This window comes from Erpetoichthys calabaricus, chromosome 16 (genome assembly GCF_900747795.2).
Source record: "Erpetoichthys calabaricus chromosome 16, fErpCal1.3, whole genome shotgun sequence".
NCBI classification, from domain to species: Eukaryota; Metazoa; Chordata; class Cladistia; order Polypteriformes; family Polypteridae; genus Erpetoichthys; species Erpetoichthys calabaricus.
Window position 1 is genome coordinate 93,902,279 of NC_041409.2, and position 17,953 is coordinate 93,920,231.

Here is a 17,953-nt window from a genome sequence, read left to right on the forward strand (position 1 = left end):
GGAATGGACGAATGTAAAAGAGCTACACAAAAATGAATGTTGAATACAAGATAAGAAATTAAAGATAGTTAGCAAATGCATTTTTTGTGTTCCTAGGGAGTCCACATTTCCGAATGTCCTCATTAGCCACAGCTTTAGTAAATGCAACGTTTGCTTGGGACCTACACTTACACCTACACCTACACTGGAATGCTTTTTTGCCTTAACGTAAGCAGAGATGCGAGTTGGGGGGCAATGACGCGTATTACTAATTTCAGCCACTAGAGGGCTGCACCACCATCAGAATGCATTGGGGTGGATAGCCAGGGAGTCTGAGGTGGGATTGAAGTGGCAACCTATTGATTTGGTTTGATTCAATACCACCGGCCACCTTCATTTGTTAGATGGCTCACGTAGACCGCGTTTACACTACAACTTCTGATTCCTTTGAGTGACTCTGATCTCGAAATTTAGTGTAGACACCCAAAACTTCATGCTATCTAATGTTCTGAGATCAGATTTTGGCTGCTTTTGTACGCGTTACTGAATTTGATTCAATTCTGGTCTCCATATTTCAACAGCCAGATTGGTTGTGGCTTCATTGTGTCCCATGACATAATGTGGACAGGCCACAAAGATTCAGCGATGAGTATTGGGGCACACAGACAGGTATCCCCATTTAAGAACTAAAAAAAAAAACGGAAAAAATGGTCCAAACGGAAAAGATGGCCGACAAACAAAAAAAAAAAAAAAAAACGTCCGTTGCGTCTGGAGTGCATTGCCAAGTGCTTCTCAGGAGCTCCGTCCATTTTGAGAACTTGGTCAAGAAGTGAGACGCCACCGCCCAGGGCCCTGCCCAGCTTTGAGATTAATGAACGAGTCTTATGAGCACAAATGAACCAATTCAGTGGAGCTCCGTGAGAGTGTCAAAGCACACGCGTGCCTTGTGGGGCGCCATCTGCGCAATGCGTGAGGAACGCCTTGACTCCCATGCACTTCTTTGGCTGACACCTTGATCCAACAGATGCAATTGCCGACATTTCTTTTCTTTTCCCAACTGAGGCACAGGCAGGTCATGTGACTTGCACAGGGTCAGGGGCGGGACTTGAACCCACAGCCTCAGGGTTTGAGGTCCAAAGTGTTAAGCACTGCGCCACATGACTCCCTGGAGTTGAGAACGCGTCGCTACAAGAGGAGCAGTCGAACATTCATTTAATTTATGACATCCAACTTGTGATTCTGTAACGAGGCGTCTTAAATGTGTTCGCATGCGTTGTGTACGGAAATGGGGCAATGGCATATGAATTATCATGTTATTTATTTATAAAGCACTTTAAAAACAGGGCAGCACTGCCTCACAGTAAGGAGACCTGGGTTCACTTCCCGATTCCTCCCTTCACGGAGTTTGCATGTTCTCCACGTGTCTGCGAGGGCTTCTTCCCACAGTCCTAAATTGTCCTTGGTGTGTGTGAGTGTGTGCCCTGCGGTGGGCTGGCGCCCTGCCCAGGGATTTGTTCCTGCCTTGCCCCCTGTGCTGGCTGGGATTGGCTCCAGCTGACCCCCGTGACCCTGTAGTTAGGATATAGTGGGTTGGACACTGACTGACAGATGACTTTAAAAACAACACCAAAGTGCTGCACAATTAAAACCCAACATACAAGACACACAATAACCAAAGGGTAAAAGAAACAGAAACACATAAGAGCTGAAGAAATTCATAATGGAAAAGTACCCAGATAGTCGACATCTCACACGGGGTCAAAGCGTACTTTTAAATAAGGTGTAACGACAGCGAGTGAAGGAGCCTGCCTAACGTCCAATGGCAAATCCTTCCAGAGTTTTGGAGCTGCAACTGAAAATGCCCGATCGCCTCTAAGTTTGCATCGTGTCTTAGGAACAAGTAAAAGCATCCTGGTCTGCTAACCTGAGAGGGCGAGACGTACATATGGGGGGGGGGGGGCAGCAGTTTCCGACAGATAAAATGGGGCACAAACCATTAAAGGATTTAAAAGCAAATATAAGGATCTTAAAACGGATTCGAAAACGAACTGGAAGCCAGTGCAGGGAAGCCAAAATTGGGGTAACGTGGTCTTGCTTACTCATACCAGTTAAAAATCGAGCAGCGGCATTTTGAAAGGCGAGCAGTGAAGGCCTGGCTAATTCCAAAAAGAAGAGCATTGCAGTAATCGAGGCGAGAGGTTATAAAAGCAGGTATCGCTGTTTCAATCTATATATATATAATTCACTAAGTCCATGGCAAGCAAGAAGTACGCAAGACAGAGCCACGCCAACCAACAATTCGCGTGAGAGCGAAAGCATTTGCCAAGAATGTTTTCATTAATCAAGAACGCCAGTCGGAGGTTCGAAGAAGATCACATACCGTCGTAGTTCCGACCATACACGATGCCGACTGGCGATCCGGCGGCGTTATTCCCATGACCCGCCGGGCAGCCAACCGGGTAACCAAAGTCTTCTGGTTCTGGGGGGAGTATGGTTGCAAAGCTGAAACTTAAAGGAATTGACGGACGGGCACCACCAGGTGTGGAGCCTTTGGCTTAATTTGACTCAACACGGGAAACCTCACCAAGCCCGAACGTGTCTCAGAGGTGCATGTGGACTGTAGCACAGACAAAAACGGCTCAGGTGAGGAGTTGGGGGCGGGCACACGAGCAGGCAGTGCGTACTGAACGATGACTAAGAAATCAGCAGACTAGAATGCCGGGGCAGAGGGGGCGGAATGGGCGTCAGACGATCGAACTTGCCTATCTAGAGGATGTAAATGTCGTAACAAGGTTTCCGTAGGTGAACCTGCAGAAGGATCGTTACCGGTTGTGCCGACCCGTCGTTGGACGGTTAGGACCCGAAACCTCTCGGGCCCGCTTCCCCGCCCTCTCTCCGGAGAGGTAGAGGGGGCGGAAAGGGCGTCCTCACTGGGCGTCCTTCCCCTCTCCCCCCATTCTGCCCTCCGCGCGCGACCGCCGTCCAGCCCCGTCCCTCGCTCTGGGAGGTGGGGGGCACAGCAGCGGTCCTCCAGTTTTCAGTCACGGACAATTGTATGTTGCTCTCTCCAGAGTTCCATCTTCTCATTCACCTACAGTCGTATTCACAAACCCACCCCATTTGGACAACTGTGTCTTTCAGGAAGTGTTCACCCATCAATACATAATAATGCGGCGTATGCTACGCCGCAGGTTGGCTAGTTTTAAATAAATCTACATCTATAAAAGCCAAATACCACTGACTCACTCACTCGTCATGAAATCTCCCGAATCATGAGGACTTGAAATTTAGACTGTAGGTTACCCTTTGGCCCAATAATGCTCGCTAAGAAACGGTTTAAAAAATTTCGTGGTCCAAGCGTGTTCTGTCTGTCTGTCCGCTTTTCATCAGAAAATTACTTAACGGATTTAGATCTGGTTGTTTTCTATAATTTGCTTGAACTTTCTGGTTGATTTTGCGACTTCTCTCAGCGCGCTAAGTGTCAGAGTTCGCTTGCGGTACCGATGTGTTTATGCAAATCCAGGAAAATGGCTGTGGGCCGAGAGTGGGGTGGGTGGGCCTTCCTCATTCACTCGCCAGCCTCTGTTTGAGTCTCTCTACCTTGCGCCACGTGTTGGAGCGCACCTTGCCTCTGCATAGCTAGCGATACCTGTTTGTTCAGCGGATATTACCATCTACAGATTGTTAAGGAGTAATGTTTGACGTTTTTGAGAGAGTGATCAGAGCTCCGTGTGTTTTAGCGGGTACCTGTTGATTGATATCACAAAAACGTGCTCTTCTCCCCATGCGGGGGACGTTCTCCCATCAGAGCTGAACACGATCAGACACGGTGCCAACGTCTATTGATTTGTAATGTTTGTCCTGTTTCATTACTATGTGGGCAAAGCCACAGGGTACAGCTGGTAGATACATTTATAATTAATAATTGTATATACAGTAAATGAATACATTTTGATGTTATTTTATATACACACATACATACTTCTGCGGTGGGCTGGCACCCTACCCGGGGTTTATTTCCTTCCTTGCGCCCTGTGTTGGCTGGGATTGGCTCCAGCAGACCCCCATGACCCTGTAGTTAAAATATAACCAGTTGGATAATGGATGGATGGATGGATATGCATACTTATACAGTGAGGAACATAAGTATTTGAACACCCTGCGATTTTGCAAGTTCTCCCACTTAGAAATCATGGAGGGGTCTGAAGTTCACATTGTAGGTTCATTCCCACTGTGAGAGACAGAATGTAAAAAAAACAATTCAGGAAATCCCATTGTATGATTTCTACAGATTTTATTTGTATTGCACTGCTGCACGTAAGTATTTGAACACCTGGCAATCAGCAAGAATTCTGGCTCTCAAAGACCTGTTACTCTGCCTTTAAGAAGTCCACCTCTACTCTACTTAGTAATCTTAATTAGTAGCACCTGTCTGAGCTCTTTAAAGACTCCTGTCCACCCCACAGTCAGTCAGACTCCAACTACTACCAAGGGCAAGACCACAGAGCTGTCAAAAGACACCAGAGACAAAATTGTGGACCTCCACAAGGCTGGAAAGGGCTACGAGGCAATTGCCAAGCAGCTTGGTGAAAACAGATCAACTGTTGGAGCAATTGTCAGAAAATGGAAGAGGCTAAAGACAACTGTCAGTCTCCCTCGGACTGGGGCTCCATGCAAGATCTGACCTCGTGGGGTATCACAGATGATAAGAAAGGTGAGGAATCAGCCCAGAACTACACGGGAGGAGCTGGTCAATGACATGAAGAGAGCTGGGACCACAGTTTCAAAGGTCACTGTCAGTAGAACACTATGCCGTCATGGTTTCAAATCACGCATTGCACGGATGGTTCCCCTGCTCAAGTCATCACATGTCCAGGCCTGTCTGAAATTTGCCAATGACCATCTGGATGATCCAGAGGAGGCATGGGAGGAAGTCATGTGGTCAGATGAGACCAAAATAGAACTTTTTGGTCTAAACTTCACTCACCATGTTTGGAGGAAAAAGGAGGAGTTGCAGCATCCCAAGAACACCATGGGGGTGGAAACATCATGCTTTGGGGGTGCTTTTCTGCGAAGGGGACAGGACGACTGCACTGTATTAAGGAGAGGATGAATGGGGCCATGTATTGTGAGATTCTGAGCCACAACCTCCTTCCCTCAGTCAGAGCACTGAAGATGGGTCATGGCTGGGTCTTCAAACATGACAATGACCCGAAGCACACAGCCAGGATAACCAAGGAGTGGCTCCGTAAGAAGCATATCAAGGTTCTGGAGTGGCCTAGCCAGTCTCCAGACCTAAATCCAATTGAAAAACTTTGGAGGGAGCTGAAACTCCATGTTGCTCAGCGCCAGCCCCGGAACCTGACAGATCTAGAGGAGATCTGTGTGGAGGAGTGGGCCAAAATCCCTGTTGCAGTGTGTGTGCAAACCTGGTCAAGAACTACGGGAAACATTTGACCTCTGTAATTGCAAACAAAGGCTTCTGTACCAAATATTAACACTGATTTTCTCAGGTGTTCAAATACTTATGTGCAGCAGTGCAATACAAATAAATTCTGTACAAATCATATAATGGGATTTCCTGAATTGTTTTTTTTACATTCTGTCTCTCACAGTGGGAATGCACCTGAACTTCAGACCCCTCCATGATTTCTAAGTGGGGAGAACTTGCAAAATCGCAGGGTGTTCAAATACTTATGTTCCTCACTGTGTATCAAAATAATCTACGAATTATTAAATGAGATATTTGTGATGGGATCAAAGGGGCCATGCACTTTTTACGTCACACTCAAAGCAGTGGATTCACATAAACGTGTCGTTCAAATAAATTTGAATGAGTCAAGTGGATCGAGACGCCAGACAGATGGGCTTCTCTTTTCCGTTTGTCAGTTCCAAAGCCCCGGGGTCCCGTATTCCTTGTTGCTGCATTATACGCGTTGTACTTCTGATTGTTGCCCCTCACACACACACACAGCCGCCCGCCCCCTACTACAAACCTGTGTGGTTTTGTTGTAGAATACATGGAGTGAACTGTTTGGGAGTGTCAGACTACACAACTGGTGGTCAGGAGTGATTACTAAGATTATGTTAACGAAGCCTTAAGGGTGTGCTCACACTAGCAATTTGTTCCTGTCTGAGCATGTTTGCCCACGTGTAGACTCCCCCCAAAGTCTGACTGATGTGATGGCTCCATGCCACGCCAGCCATACCCTGCCCTGGCCCACTTGGAAGAGGTGACTCCGGGTGTTCGCCAAACGTGTTCGACTAACAGCAAAACTCTGCGCTTCACACTCAATAAATCTGTAAGAAGGCACAGTGCCATCCTGCCCGACACGACTACAAAAAAATAAAAAACACAAAATTAAGAAAATCATTTGGACATGTGTGCTGTGACTCCGTGTTTGGATCTTGTTTTGGCTTTGCACGAAGTCGAAGGGTGATGACTAAAGCGTCCCCGGGCCCAGTGTGAGTGCAGGCCAGTTGAACGAGACGAAACAAAGGGGTCGGGTGGGGGTACCTTACCCTTAGACTGAAAACGTCAGGCAACGTGACGGGAAGAAAAAATGGCAGTCCCAGTCCCAGTCTCAGGGAGGCACTATACTGGCATATGGCTGTTGGCACAAAGGACCCCCGTAGTGTTTTGCTGAATAATTCATTTGTTGACAGTCCTCAGTGTTTGTGTGTCACAGACAGGATGCACAGCGTTGTTCATAATGGCCCACAGTTCTCTCCTCTACGACCTCCAGGGGGTCCCATAACTGAGCTTGTTGATTCGGTGGGCCTCTCCTGAAGTGATGTTACCAGACTGGTCATCGCAGCATTGTAGAAGAAGCGAAGGATGCCATTGCTCACATTACAGGGTATCCCTAACTGTAACGGGCAAACACATATGGGGTGGCATCCCTGCCAGGAGAAATCAGAGGAGGCTCCGTTTCAAGGCTGTGTGCACCTCCTCGCCCGCTAGATGGCAGCATCCTTGGGTTTTAGTTCCCATCTGGACACCCACAGGGAATGCTGGGAATTGTAGTTCCAGCAGCACAGCCCTTTTAGGGTCTGTGGGTGGTGCTAGGGAGTGCTGCAGGGAGTTACACCCCCTTTGTTTTGGGACTTCCCTGGCACCGGAAGTACTCCGGGGTCTTCAATGAAAAGAGCCGCACCACACAGAGGAGTAGCAGTGGAGAGAAGAGTGAAGAAGAGTACTTGTAATTGCTGTATGGAGGTATTTCTTTAAAATAAAAACCATTGTTGTGAACCCGGGATTTGTCTGTGCACTCATGTGGGGGGTTTGAGGCTCTGCAGCGCCCCCTGTTGACCACACTCCCCATGCACCAACATTGTTGTAATTGTTATTTCAGAGCAGTTATGATTGTTTTAACTGTACATCTGCCTCACTGGCCTCTATTTTTAAAATACTGACTCATTTTAGGTACGGCAATGGAATAAATTAGAAGGTGTATGTGCTTCTTCTGGACATCCCCACCTTGACATGTCTCCTCATGGTGGATAGTGTTGTAAATTGTGCTGTGAGGTTTCAAGGTAAGGCGGCCATTTTGACTAATCAGGACACCGCAGAGTGGCATTTGTGTTACATGCTGATTAGCTGAGGCAGAGAAGGACTTCACTGTACTCTGTAGATGTGACAATACTGTCCCTAAAAACAACTCTCTAAAGAGAGGCACATGGAGCCAGAGACGCTCCTGGCAGCGCTGAGATCAAATCAGAATTTAAAGACCACCAGTCCCTCATTGGGCGCTTGTTGGGGATGTGAGGGGAAGCAGGAGTAGCTGGAGACGACTCCCAAAGAGGCTCCTAATGTTTGGAGACGACGGTTAGGCCAGGGCTTGAGTCCGAACCCAGCTGTGCTAGCATGTTACCCAAACTGGACCAATAATAAGAAGTGTCACAACTTGAATGAGGCATCTGGGACAGGGTGGCGGCACGGTGGCACAGTGGAAGCACTGCTGCCTCGCAGTTAGGAGACCTGGGTTCACTTCCTGGGAATGGAGTTTGCATGATCTCTCCGTGTCTGCGTGGGTTTCCTCCCACAGTCCAAAGACATGCAGGTTAGGTGCATTGGCGATCCTAAATTGTCCCTAGTGTGTGTGCCCTGCGGTGGGCTGGCGCCCTGCCCGGGGTTTGTTCCTGCCTTGCGCCCTGTGCTGGCTCTGATTGGCTCCAACAGACCCCCGTGACCCTGTGCTCAGATATAGCGGGTTGCATAATGGATGGATGGATCTGGAACAGGGAGACTGGGCCTCTGATCCTGCCTGAGCAGCCTCTCCATGTTTTGAATGCCATGCCCGCCCAATGGCACTGGTCCACTTCTAATCGTGTCTTCTGTCCTTCTCAGATGAGTTCGTGCAGTAGCCGGGCCTTGACCCTGCTGTCCTCTGTCTTCGGTGCATGCGGCCTGCTGCTGGTTGGCATCGCGGTCTCCACTGATTACTGGCTACTCATGGAAGAAGGGATCATCTTGCAGCAGAACCAGACGACGGAGGTGAAGATGGCACTGCATTCCGGCCTGTGGAGGGTCTGCTTTGTTGCCGGTAAGCTCATCTCCAATGTGTAAAGTCCGCACGTGTCGAGAAGATCTTCATTATGGGTGAGCCGCAGTGACGAGTGGAGCTCCTGACATCTTAGTGGGCCTTAGAGAGTGTGATGTCTCTCTTTAGGGGGGTCGATCCTCGTATCAATTAATTAGCTTGTGCCTTTCAAAGTGGTCCGTATTTCAAGCAAAACTTAGACATAAAGAAATCTGAAGCAATGGCCTGCTGAGAATTGGCATATACATCTGTTGGCAGCCTGGTGGCACAGTGCTTAGCTATGCTGCTTAACAGTTTTAGTGTACTGGGTTCGTATCCCACCATGGTCACTGTGTCCAAGGAGACTCGATGTCTTCCTATATCTTTGTGTTTTGTTTTTTTTATTTTTTAGGTACTTCCCACCCCTCAAAGACACATTGGTGACATTGACTTGCTGTAGATGTGTTCATGAGTGTGCCCAGTGGTGCATTGGCACTCCATCTAGGGCTCATTGCTACAAATAGTACTAAACTGGACCATCAGATCTGTTAAACGAGGGAATTTGATCAAGAAGGGCACAAGGTGACTTTAGTAACTGTCCCGTGAAGTCCCCGCCACTAGCAAGTACAGGAGCACTTGACTGTCATGGCCACCGTCCAGTGCTGTGATAAAAGGCAGGCAGGTACAGTGGCGTGCAGAAGTATTCAGTCCCCCTGAATGTCATCCTCATTTCCTGCAGGACAAAAGATTTGTCCCCATGTTTATCCATTCAGTATTTGTAATGTGAACTCTTATGCTGTAACAATACATTTCCAAAGTCCAAATAAACTATTTTCTATAGATATTTGAATTGGAGATGAAAAACTCCAAAGTTCCTGTTTGCCTAAGTATTCAAGCCGTCCACATTCATACTTTGTCAATAACCCTTTGGCTGCAACAACAGCCTCCATTCTTTTGGGTATGCAAGTATGTCCCAAGTTTGGACTTTGTGCAGCAGGGATTCTTCCCCATCTTCCCCAAAATCCTCCAGGTTGTTGAGATGGCGCCTATGGTGCCACAGATTCCCAATAGAGTTTAAGATCATGGCTTTGACTCGGCCATTCCAAAGCATTCGCCTTTTTGAATCTGAGACATTGCAGTGTCGCTCTGGCCTTCTGCTTAGGGTGATTGTCATGTTGAGAGATGAATCTTCTGCCGAGCTGTAGGTCCATAGCAGACCAGAACAAGTTCTCCTGCAATATTGTGTAGTATTGGTGTCCATTCATTGTCCCTCCAACTCTAACAAGATTCCTAGTTCTGTCACATGAAAAGCATCCCCATAGCATGATGTTGGGACCACCATATTTCACCGTAGTTGTGGGGTTTCTTGAGGCCTGGGTAGTGTTAGTTTTAATCCACCTGAACCTCTTTGATGTCTGACCAAAATGTCATCAGACCATAAAACCTTCTCCCACATCTTAACCGAGTCTTTCTCATGCTTTGTAGCAAATGTCACACCTGCTTTTATGTGGACTTTCCTAAGGAATGGCTCCTTTCTTTCTCCCCTCTGTAGAGGCCTGTTTCATGGTGAGCTCTTGTAACTGTGGACCCCTGTACCTTCACTTCAGTTTTAGCCACAGAGCACTGCAGACTTCGGTGTGTGATGATTGGATTTTTTTGTGGCCTCTCTCACCAGTTGACGTCTCGCTCTGATGTTTAGTTCTGAGGGACGGCCTGTTCTAGTGAGAGTCGGGGTGCTGTGATGAACCTTTCACTTTCTGATGATGGGTCCAACAGTGCGCAACGGGACATTCAAACTCTTTGATATATTTGTAGCCACTTCCTGCCTTGTGCGTTTCAATGACTCTGTTTCTCATGTCAGCAGAATGCTCCTTTGTCTTCACTTTTGCAGATGATGGACCTCACAAAGGGTGCTTTTTATATCCTGAGAGACAGAAATGACTCACAAGTAGGACCTCATTATGTTTGATTATGACACTCAAATGACTGTCACCTTTGTGTCATTTGTGATTCATTTGTGATTTGTGTAAACCTGGAGCTCCCAAAGCACAGAGATTGAAATATTTATGCAAACAGGAACTTTGAAGTTTGTCTTCTTCAGGTAAATATCTACAGAAAATGGTTTATTGTGACTTTGGAAATGTACTGTTACAGTATAAGAGTTCACATTAAAAAGACAGAAGGGATAAATATGGGGACAAATCTTTTATCCTGCAGAAAAATACAATGACTTTCAAGGGGACTGAATGCTACTGTATATATGAAAGGCACTATATGATAGATAGATAGATAGATAGATAGATAGATAGATAGATAGATAGATAGATAGATAGATAGATAGATAGATAGATAGATAGATAGATAGATAGAGAGACTCTATATAATAGATAGATAGATAGATAGATAGATAGATAGATAGATAGATAGATAGATAGATAGATAGATAGAAAGGCACTATATAATAGATAGATAGATAGATAGATAGATAGATAGATAGATAGATAGATAGATAGATAGATAGATAGATAGATAGATAGATGACTGAGGAATGTTCCTCTCTATTTCTCTGTGTTGCTATGTAACATAATAAGATGGGCGGGGTTAGAGGCAGGCAGCAGGTGAAAGGAGTGGCCAGGGGCGGAGTTTTGGACCATGTCCATTAGAGGGGTGAACTTATTGGCTGCTAAGGAACCTCTTTGAGTGGTGAGGTTCAGATTTCCCTCCGTGAGGAGTTTTACTAAGAGGGTGGTCTTCACCCCCACAATACCCCTCACAACACACCTCCTGTGGTGTGGTCTTGTGTGTCTCATGGCACTCCATCAGTAGCCTCTCTTCTCTCTTCCTTTCTTTCTGTGTGAAGTGTGTTCTCCACGTGGTATCAGCTCTCCATGCCAGGTAACCCTTCCAGTGACAGAAGCAGGTTCTTTTTCTGCGAGACCGTAGGTTAACTGGTTTCTCCATCTTGTCTTTTGGATTACAGGCAGTGAGAAGGGTCGCTGTGTCGCCTCGGAGTACTTCTCAGAGCCCGAAATTGAAATCACCACAGAGAACACGGCTAACATTCTCAGTAAGTCATAGTGGCTCCATGCCAGCTGCTCGGTGTTAGAGGGCCTAGAAGGGGAACTGCCACTGCCCTCCATGAAAGGACACAAACAGCAGGCCTCCCTTGGTGGCTTGAGCCTAGAGGCTGCTCTCTAGTTTCATTGGTCCATTTCCTGGCCGGGCTTCCAGGGGAGTCAGCTCCTTATAGAGGCCTTATACTCACCTCAAGCCACCCCACACCAGATCCCCAATGCCCACTTCAGGTAACACAAAGCAGCTTTTTGTGTCTTTCTACTGCAGAGATGGTGCGCACAGCTACTCCCTTCCCCATGGTCAGTCTTCTATTTGTCTTCACCGCCTTCGTCATCAGCAATATTGGGCACATCCGCCCACAAAGAACCATCTTGGCCTTTGTTTCTGGAATCTTCTTCATTCTCTCTGGTACGGGGGTCTTCTGGTCATTGTGAGTAGCTACCATCCTATATGTGATAGCCTTGATGCCAAACAGTTGGTGTTCTCTGTCTTTCCCCATATCGTTTCAGGACTCTCCTTAGTCGTGGGCCTCGTCCTCTACATTTCCAGTATAAACGATGAGGTGATGAACCGACCGCGGGAGCCTGAGCAGTTCTTCCACTACCACTATGGCTGGTCCTTTGCTTTTGCCGCATCATCCTTCCTTCTCAAAGAGGTGAGGACTGCTAAGGTGCAGAATGGTTCCCATTTGTGTTTGCTCCGGCAGGCTTTGTCTCAATCATGGTGGGCTTGGTGTAATATTGCCTCTCACCTATAGATGGTGCTGGGGAGCAGGGGTTGGGCTAATGGAGGCAGGGGTCTGCAAAAGCTGGGGAGGCAATTCAGACTTGTCTCCCTCCAAAATACGACTGTGCCCACCGATGTCTGTCTGTCTCTGAATTTACAATTCTAGAATCAGGCTAGTGACCCATGGTGCCCCCTCTGCCACCCACCCCTCTGGCTGGGATGGCATTTTGTTGTAAGGTTCTCACAATGAAGCAAAAGGACATGTCACAAAGAAGCTTTAGTTTATGTTGTGACCTTCTACTCAAACATCATCTTACGGTTTCATTCTCCAGAGACTGTGTGGGATTTACATGTGCTCCCCATGTCTATTCTCAGGTACTCCAGTGAAATGTTGGTAGAGTTGTTTAGCCATTCTAAATCAGTGCCATATGACCGAGTGCACCTTATGATGAGCTGGTGGCCCTTCCAGGGGTTTACTTCTTCATGCTGCTAGGATAGCCCCCAGCTCCCTGTGACCCTGGACTGGAGACTTGGCTTTACAACTTCCTATATTTCTGCACTCAGTGCAGGCTCCAGTCAAGTGACTCACTGAATGCCATGCAGGAAGTTGGCGCTCGGGGGACCCGAGCCTGTCACTGTGTGATCTCATGTAGTGTCCTCACGGTTCAAATATTTCTTTGTTTCTCAAAGGTGCAGTGGCCGACTAAAGCGATTGCGCCACAGCACACAGCGTGAGTCAGAGGTGACTACAGAGCATGGCGTGTTGAGCTTGGCAATGCAAAGTGTTTGCCACTAGAGGGCCACATTCCCTGCATCCTCCGGCTCCTGTCACAGGGCACTCTTAGAATTAATAAAGATGCCAGACAGGGTCTTCAGAGCGATGACACAGGGGGACCATTTTTGGTTCTCAAAAGACCAATCCACATGAAGGTTCCAGAATGAACCTTTATTTATTTTGATCCTTATCCTGTGTGAAATGTGAAATACTAATGGCTTGTGATTTTAAAAGGACCCTAACACAGGCTCAGGTCAGTTTCTCTTAACCTGTTACTGTCCTGCTAGGTAGCCCACCATACATTAAAGATTTCAGGTGTTTTTCTACATATTGGGAAGTTTTTCAAAGCACAAAGAACCAACTTCATACACGAAGAATGTCATGGTGCCCTGGTCAAGCAATGGTACAAAGAGGAACCACACAACCCAGCAAAGAGCCATACAATGCCATTAAAGATTCAAGATTTTTAAGAGCATGTGGGGGGGACACTGAGGCAGGACAACCCAACATCCATCTAAATCCAGAGGTTACAACTGCTGCCTCACAACCATCCATCCATCCAGTTTCCAACCCGCTAAATCCAAACACAGTGGTCTGCTGGAGCCAATCCCAGCCAACACAGGGCACAAGGCAGGAACCAATCCCGGGCAGGATGCCAACCCACCACAGGACACACACACACCAAGCGGACAATTTAGAATTGCCAATCCACCTAACCTGCATGTCTTTGGACTGTGAGAGGAAACCCACGCAGACACAGGGAGAACATGGAGACTCCACGCAGGGAGGACCCAGGAAGCGAACCCTGGTCTCCTAACTGTGAAACAGCAGCGCTACCACTGCGCCACCGTGCCGCCCCTGCCTCACAACCTCAGGGTTCAAATCATTTATTCTTGTATGAAGTCCCTGGATATTGCAGTTTTCTCCCATGCGCCTGTCATGTTAAGTGATATTACTGAGCGGCAAACTTTTAACAGAATCGCAGTACGTCCCAAGTGAGTCAGCACTGACCCCCTAAAGTGGCTTAGAAATCAATCCATCCATCCATCCGTTTTCAGAGCCCACATCTCCAGTTACAGGGTCACAGAGAACTGGAGCCAAGAGGAGCGGCACAATCTAACCCTGGAAAGGCATAGCGGTCCGCAGCAGGCCTCGTGCGCGACCTCAATGCGGTGTCTGAACCCCTGCTGAATTTGTGAGTTTGCTCACTTAGAAGGAAAGGAACAGTCTCGGATTTTATTGTATCTCCATTTGAGACAGAATATCAACCAAACATCCAGAAAAAACACATTATATAAAAATTCTAAACTGATTTGCATGTCATTAAGAGAAATAAGAATTTGAACCCCTACAGCCCAACCAGAATCCTGGCTTCCATAGATTGGCTGTGTGCCCATGAGGCACAGAGATTACAATCAATCAATCAATCAATCAATCAATCACAGATACTCCTGATCTCGACTCATGATGTGTATGAAGCACACATGTCCACAGAATCAGTTTCTTCCATTCCAACCTCTCCACCACCATGAGCTGTCAAAGGATGTCAGGAACAAGACCTGCACAAGCCTGGAGTTGGCTACAAGACCTTCAGCAAAAACCTTGTCAAGAAGGTGACAACCCCTGGTGCGATTATTTGGAAATGGAAGAAATATAAAATGACCATCAAACGCCCTCAGTCTGGAGCTCCATGCAGGATCTTGCCTCCTGGGGTGAGCAGATAATCAGCCCCAAAGCGTAACGTCCCCACCTCTGTGCTCGACTGTGGGGATGGCGTTCTTTGGGTCATACTCTGCATTTCTTTTCCTCCAAAATCAGCGGGTCGAGTTGATGCCAAAGAGCTCGATTTTGGTTTCATCTGACCACAGCACTTTCTCCCAAGCCTTCTCTGAATCATTTAGATGTTCACTGGTAAACCTAAGGCGGGCCGGGCCTGTACAGTAGATGTGCCTTCTTGAGCGGGGGGCCCTTACAGGTGCTGTAAGATTTCAATCCATTACGACGTAGTGTGTTACCAATGGTGGTCTTGGTGACTGTGGTGGTCCCAACTGCCTTCAGATCATTAACAAGCTCCTCCCGTGTATTTTTGGGCTGACCCTTCACCTTTTTCATGGTCATCCTCACCCCATGAGGCAAGATCTTGCATGGCGCTCCAGACCGAAGACGACTGATGGTCATTTGATATTTCTTCCATTTCCAAATAATCGCACCAAGCTCCTTGCTGATGGTCTCGTAGCCCACTCCAGCCTTGTGCAGGTCTTGTCCCTGACGTCCTTTGGCAGCTCATGGTGGGGAGGTTGGAATGGAAGAAATTGATTCTGTGGACAGGTGTGCTTTATAAACATCATGAGTTGAGATCAGGAGCATCTGTGATTGATTGATTGATTGATTGATTGATTGATTGATTGATTGATTGATTGATTGATTGATTGATTGATTGATTGTAATCTGTGTGCTACATGGGCACACAGCCAATCTATGGAAGCCAGGATTCTGGTTGGGTTGTAGGGGATCAAATCCTTATTTCTCTTAATGACATGCAAATCAGTTTAGAACTTTTATATAATGTGTTTTTTCTGGATGTTTGGTTGATATTCTGCCTCAAATGGAGATACAATAAAATCCGAGACTGTTCCTTCCCTTCTAAGTGAGCAAACTCACAAATTCAGCAGAGGTTCAGACATCACATTGAGGTCGCGCACGAGGCCGGCTGCGGACCGCTATGCCTTTCCGGGGTTAGATGGTGCCGCTCCTCTTGGCTCCAGTTCTCTGTGACCCTGTAACTGGAGATGTGGGCTCTGAAAACGGATGGACGGATGGATTGATTTCTAAGCCACATTAGGGGGTCAGTGCTGACTCCCTTGGGACGTTGGATTACTGCGAGTCTGTTAAAAGTCTGCCGCTCAGTGATGTCACCCTATAGCTGTGTGTTTTCCTTTCAGACCCTCAATCTGCTTACACGACGTCTGCCTTTGTAGTTGGGATGAAGGACATGAGATTAATTGTCTTTCACCTTCAGCCACATGACATCTGAGTAGCGGTGGGCTGTGTGTCCTTTACAGTGACGCCACTGTCGAAGTGTGTGTGCGTCGTTACGTGACAGACAAGGTCAGGCTAAAACGTGGCTCTTGTTCTTCTTTACAGACACGGTGCCCTCCGTAATGTTTGGCACAGAGACACGTTTCTCTGTGATGTACCCCTCTGCTCCACCGTGATTAAACTGCACGTTGCAGACTTTCATTTAAGGGGATTTGCAGACATTTCGGTCACACGCTCTTTTTACACGGTCCCACCCCCCCATTTCAGGGCACCATAATGTTTGGGGCCGTTGGCGTCACAGGTGTTTGTGATTCCTCAGGTGGGTTTCATTGCTTGCTTCTACACTTTAGAGTCCGTAGCTGCCATTGTTCAACATGAGGACAAGAGCTGTGCCAATGAAAGCTGAAAAGAAGCTGAAAAGAATTAGAGGCATTGGTAAGACCTTAGGATGACCGAAATCAACTACCTGGAATATCATGAAGAAGAAAGACCACACTGATGAGCTCAGTAATCACCAAGGGACTGGTAGGCCAAGGAAGACCACCACTGCTGATGACTGACAAATCCTCACTGTGGTCAAGAAAAAGCCCCAAACGCCTGTCTGACAGATCATACACAGTCTGCAGGGGTCCGATCGCTGTGTGTGTGTCAGAGATGACTATCACCAGAAGACTTCATGAACAGAAATACAGAGGAGACCCCGCAAGATGAACACCACAAAAACAGGAGGGCCGCATTACAGTTTGCTTGTCGCACCTCTCTACAGTGGACCCCACTGCTAAGTGCTTCACACGTCCAGAGCTGACGTGAATATCTTATACAGTATGACGGCAGGCGGGTCAGAGGGTCACATTCACTCAGACGTCTCACTGAACTGGCAGCCTTGTCGTGTGCGGCCCGTCGCTTTTGCCACTAAGCCAGGCGGGCGCCATAGATCAAGATGTCATGTTTTTGCATGTCAGACTAGCAGCATATGCTGTGATGTGATTGACGATTTAACAGCAGCAGTGCCTTGTGTTCTAATGAAGAGTCTTTGTTTATAGCTGCACAGTTTAAAGGTGACATTATAGCAAAGTGCTGCACACGTACAGAGCTGAGGGAAAGTCTCGCAGAAATTTCATTTCATTTTCTAACCCACTTAGTCTTGAAGAGGGACGTGGGGTGGGGGGGTGCAGGAGCTTCTCTCAGCTAGCATAAGGGTATAAGGTAGGGCGGCAGTCCATCACAGGGCACACACCCAGACGCAAACACACTAGGGACAATTATAGAATCGCCAATGCACCTAACCTGCATGTCTTTGAACTGTGGGAGGAAACCCACGCAGACACGGGGAGAACATGCAAACTCCACGCAGGGAGGACCCGGGAAGCAAACCCAAGTCTCCGAACTGCGAGGCAGCAGCGCTACCACTGCGCCACCGTGTCACACTTTGTAATATTTCATCCATCCATCCATCCATCCTCTTCCGCTTATCCGAGGTCGGGTCATGGGGGCAGCAGCTTGAGCAGAGATGCCCAGACTTCCCTCTCCCTGACCACTTCTTCTAGCTGTTCCGGGAGAATCCCAAGGCATTCCCAGGCCAGTCGAGAGACATAGTCCCTCCAGCATGTCCTGGGTCTTCCCCGGGGCCTCCTCCCGGTTAGACGTGCCCGGAACACCTCACCAGGGAGGCGTCCAGGAGGCATCCTGATCAGATGCCCGAGCCACCTCATCTGACTCCTCTCGATGCGGAGGAGCAGCAGCTCTACTCTGAGCCCCTCCCGGATGACTGAGCTTCTCACCCTATCTTTAAGGGAAAGCCCAGACACCCTGCGGAGGAAACTCATTTCAGCCGCTT

At 47.7% G+C, this 17,953-nt stretch overlaps 1 protein-coding gene across 1 annotated transcript in view; it reads left to right on the forward strand.

Moving 5' to 3' along the window:
• The window catches only part of LOC114666661 (voltage-dependent calcium channel gamma-7 subunit-like), a 41,651-nt gene that overhangs the window by 17,728 nt on the left and 5,970 nt on the right, over nucleotides 1-17,953 (forward strand). The window contains exons 2-5 of the mRNA XM_028821597.2: nucleotides 8,330-8,525; nucleotides 11,482-11,568; nucleotides 11,844-11,984; nucleotides 12,086-12,231. Coding sequence (XP_028677430.1) covers nucleotides 8,330-8,525; nucleotides 11,482-11,568; nucleotides 11,844-11,984; nucleotides 12,086-12,231 — 570 coding nt within the window. The remainder of the gene's footprint in view (nucleotides 1-8,329; nucleotides 8,526-11,481; nucleotides 11,569-11,843; nucleotides 11,985-12,085; nucleotides 12,232-17,953) is intronic.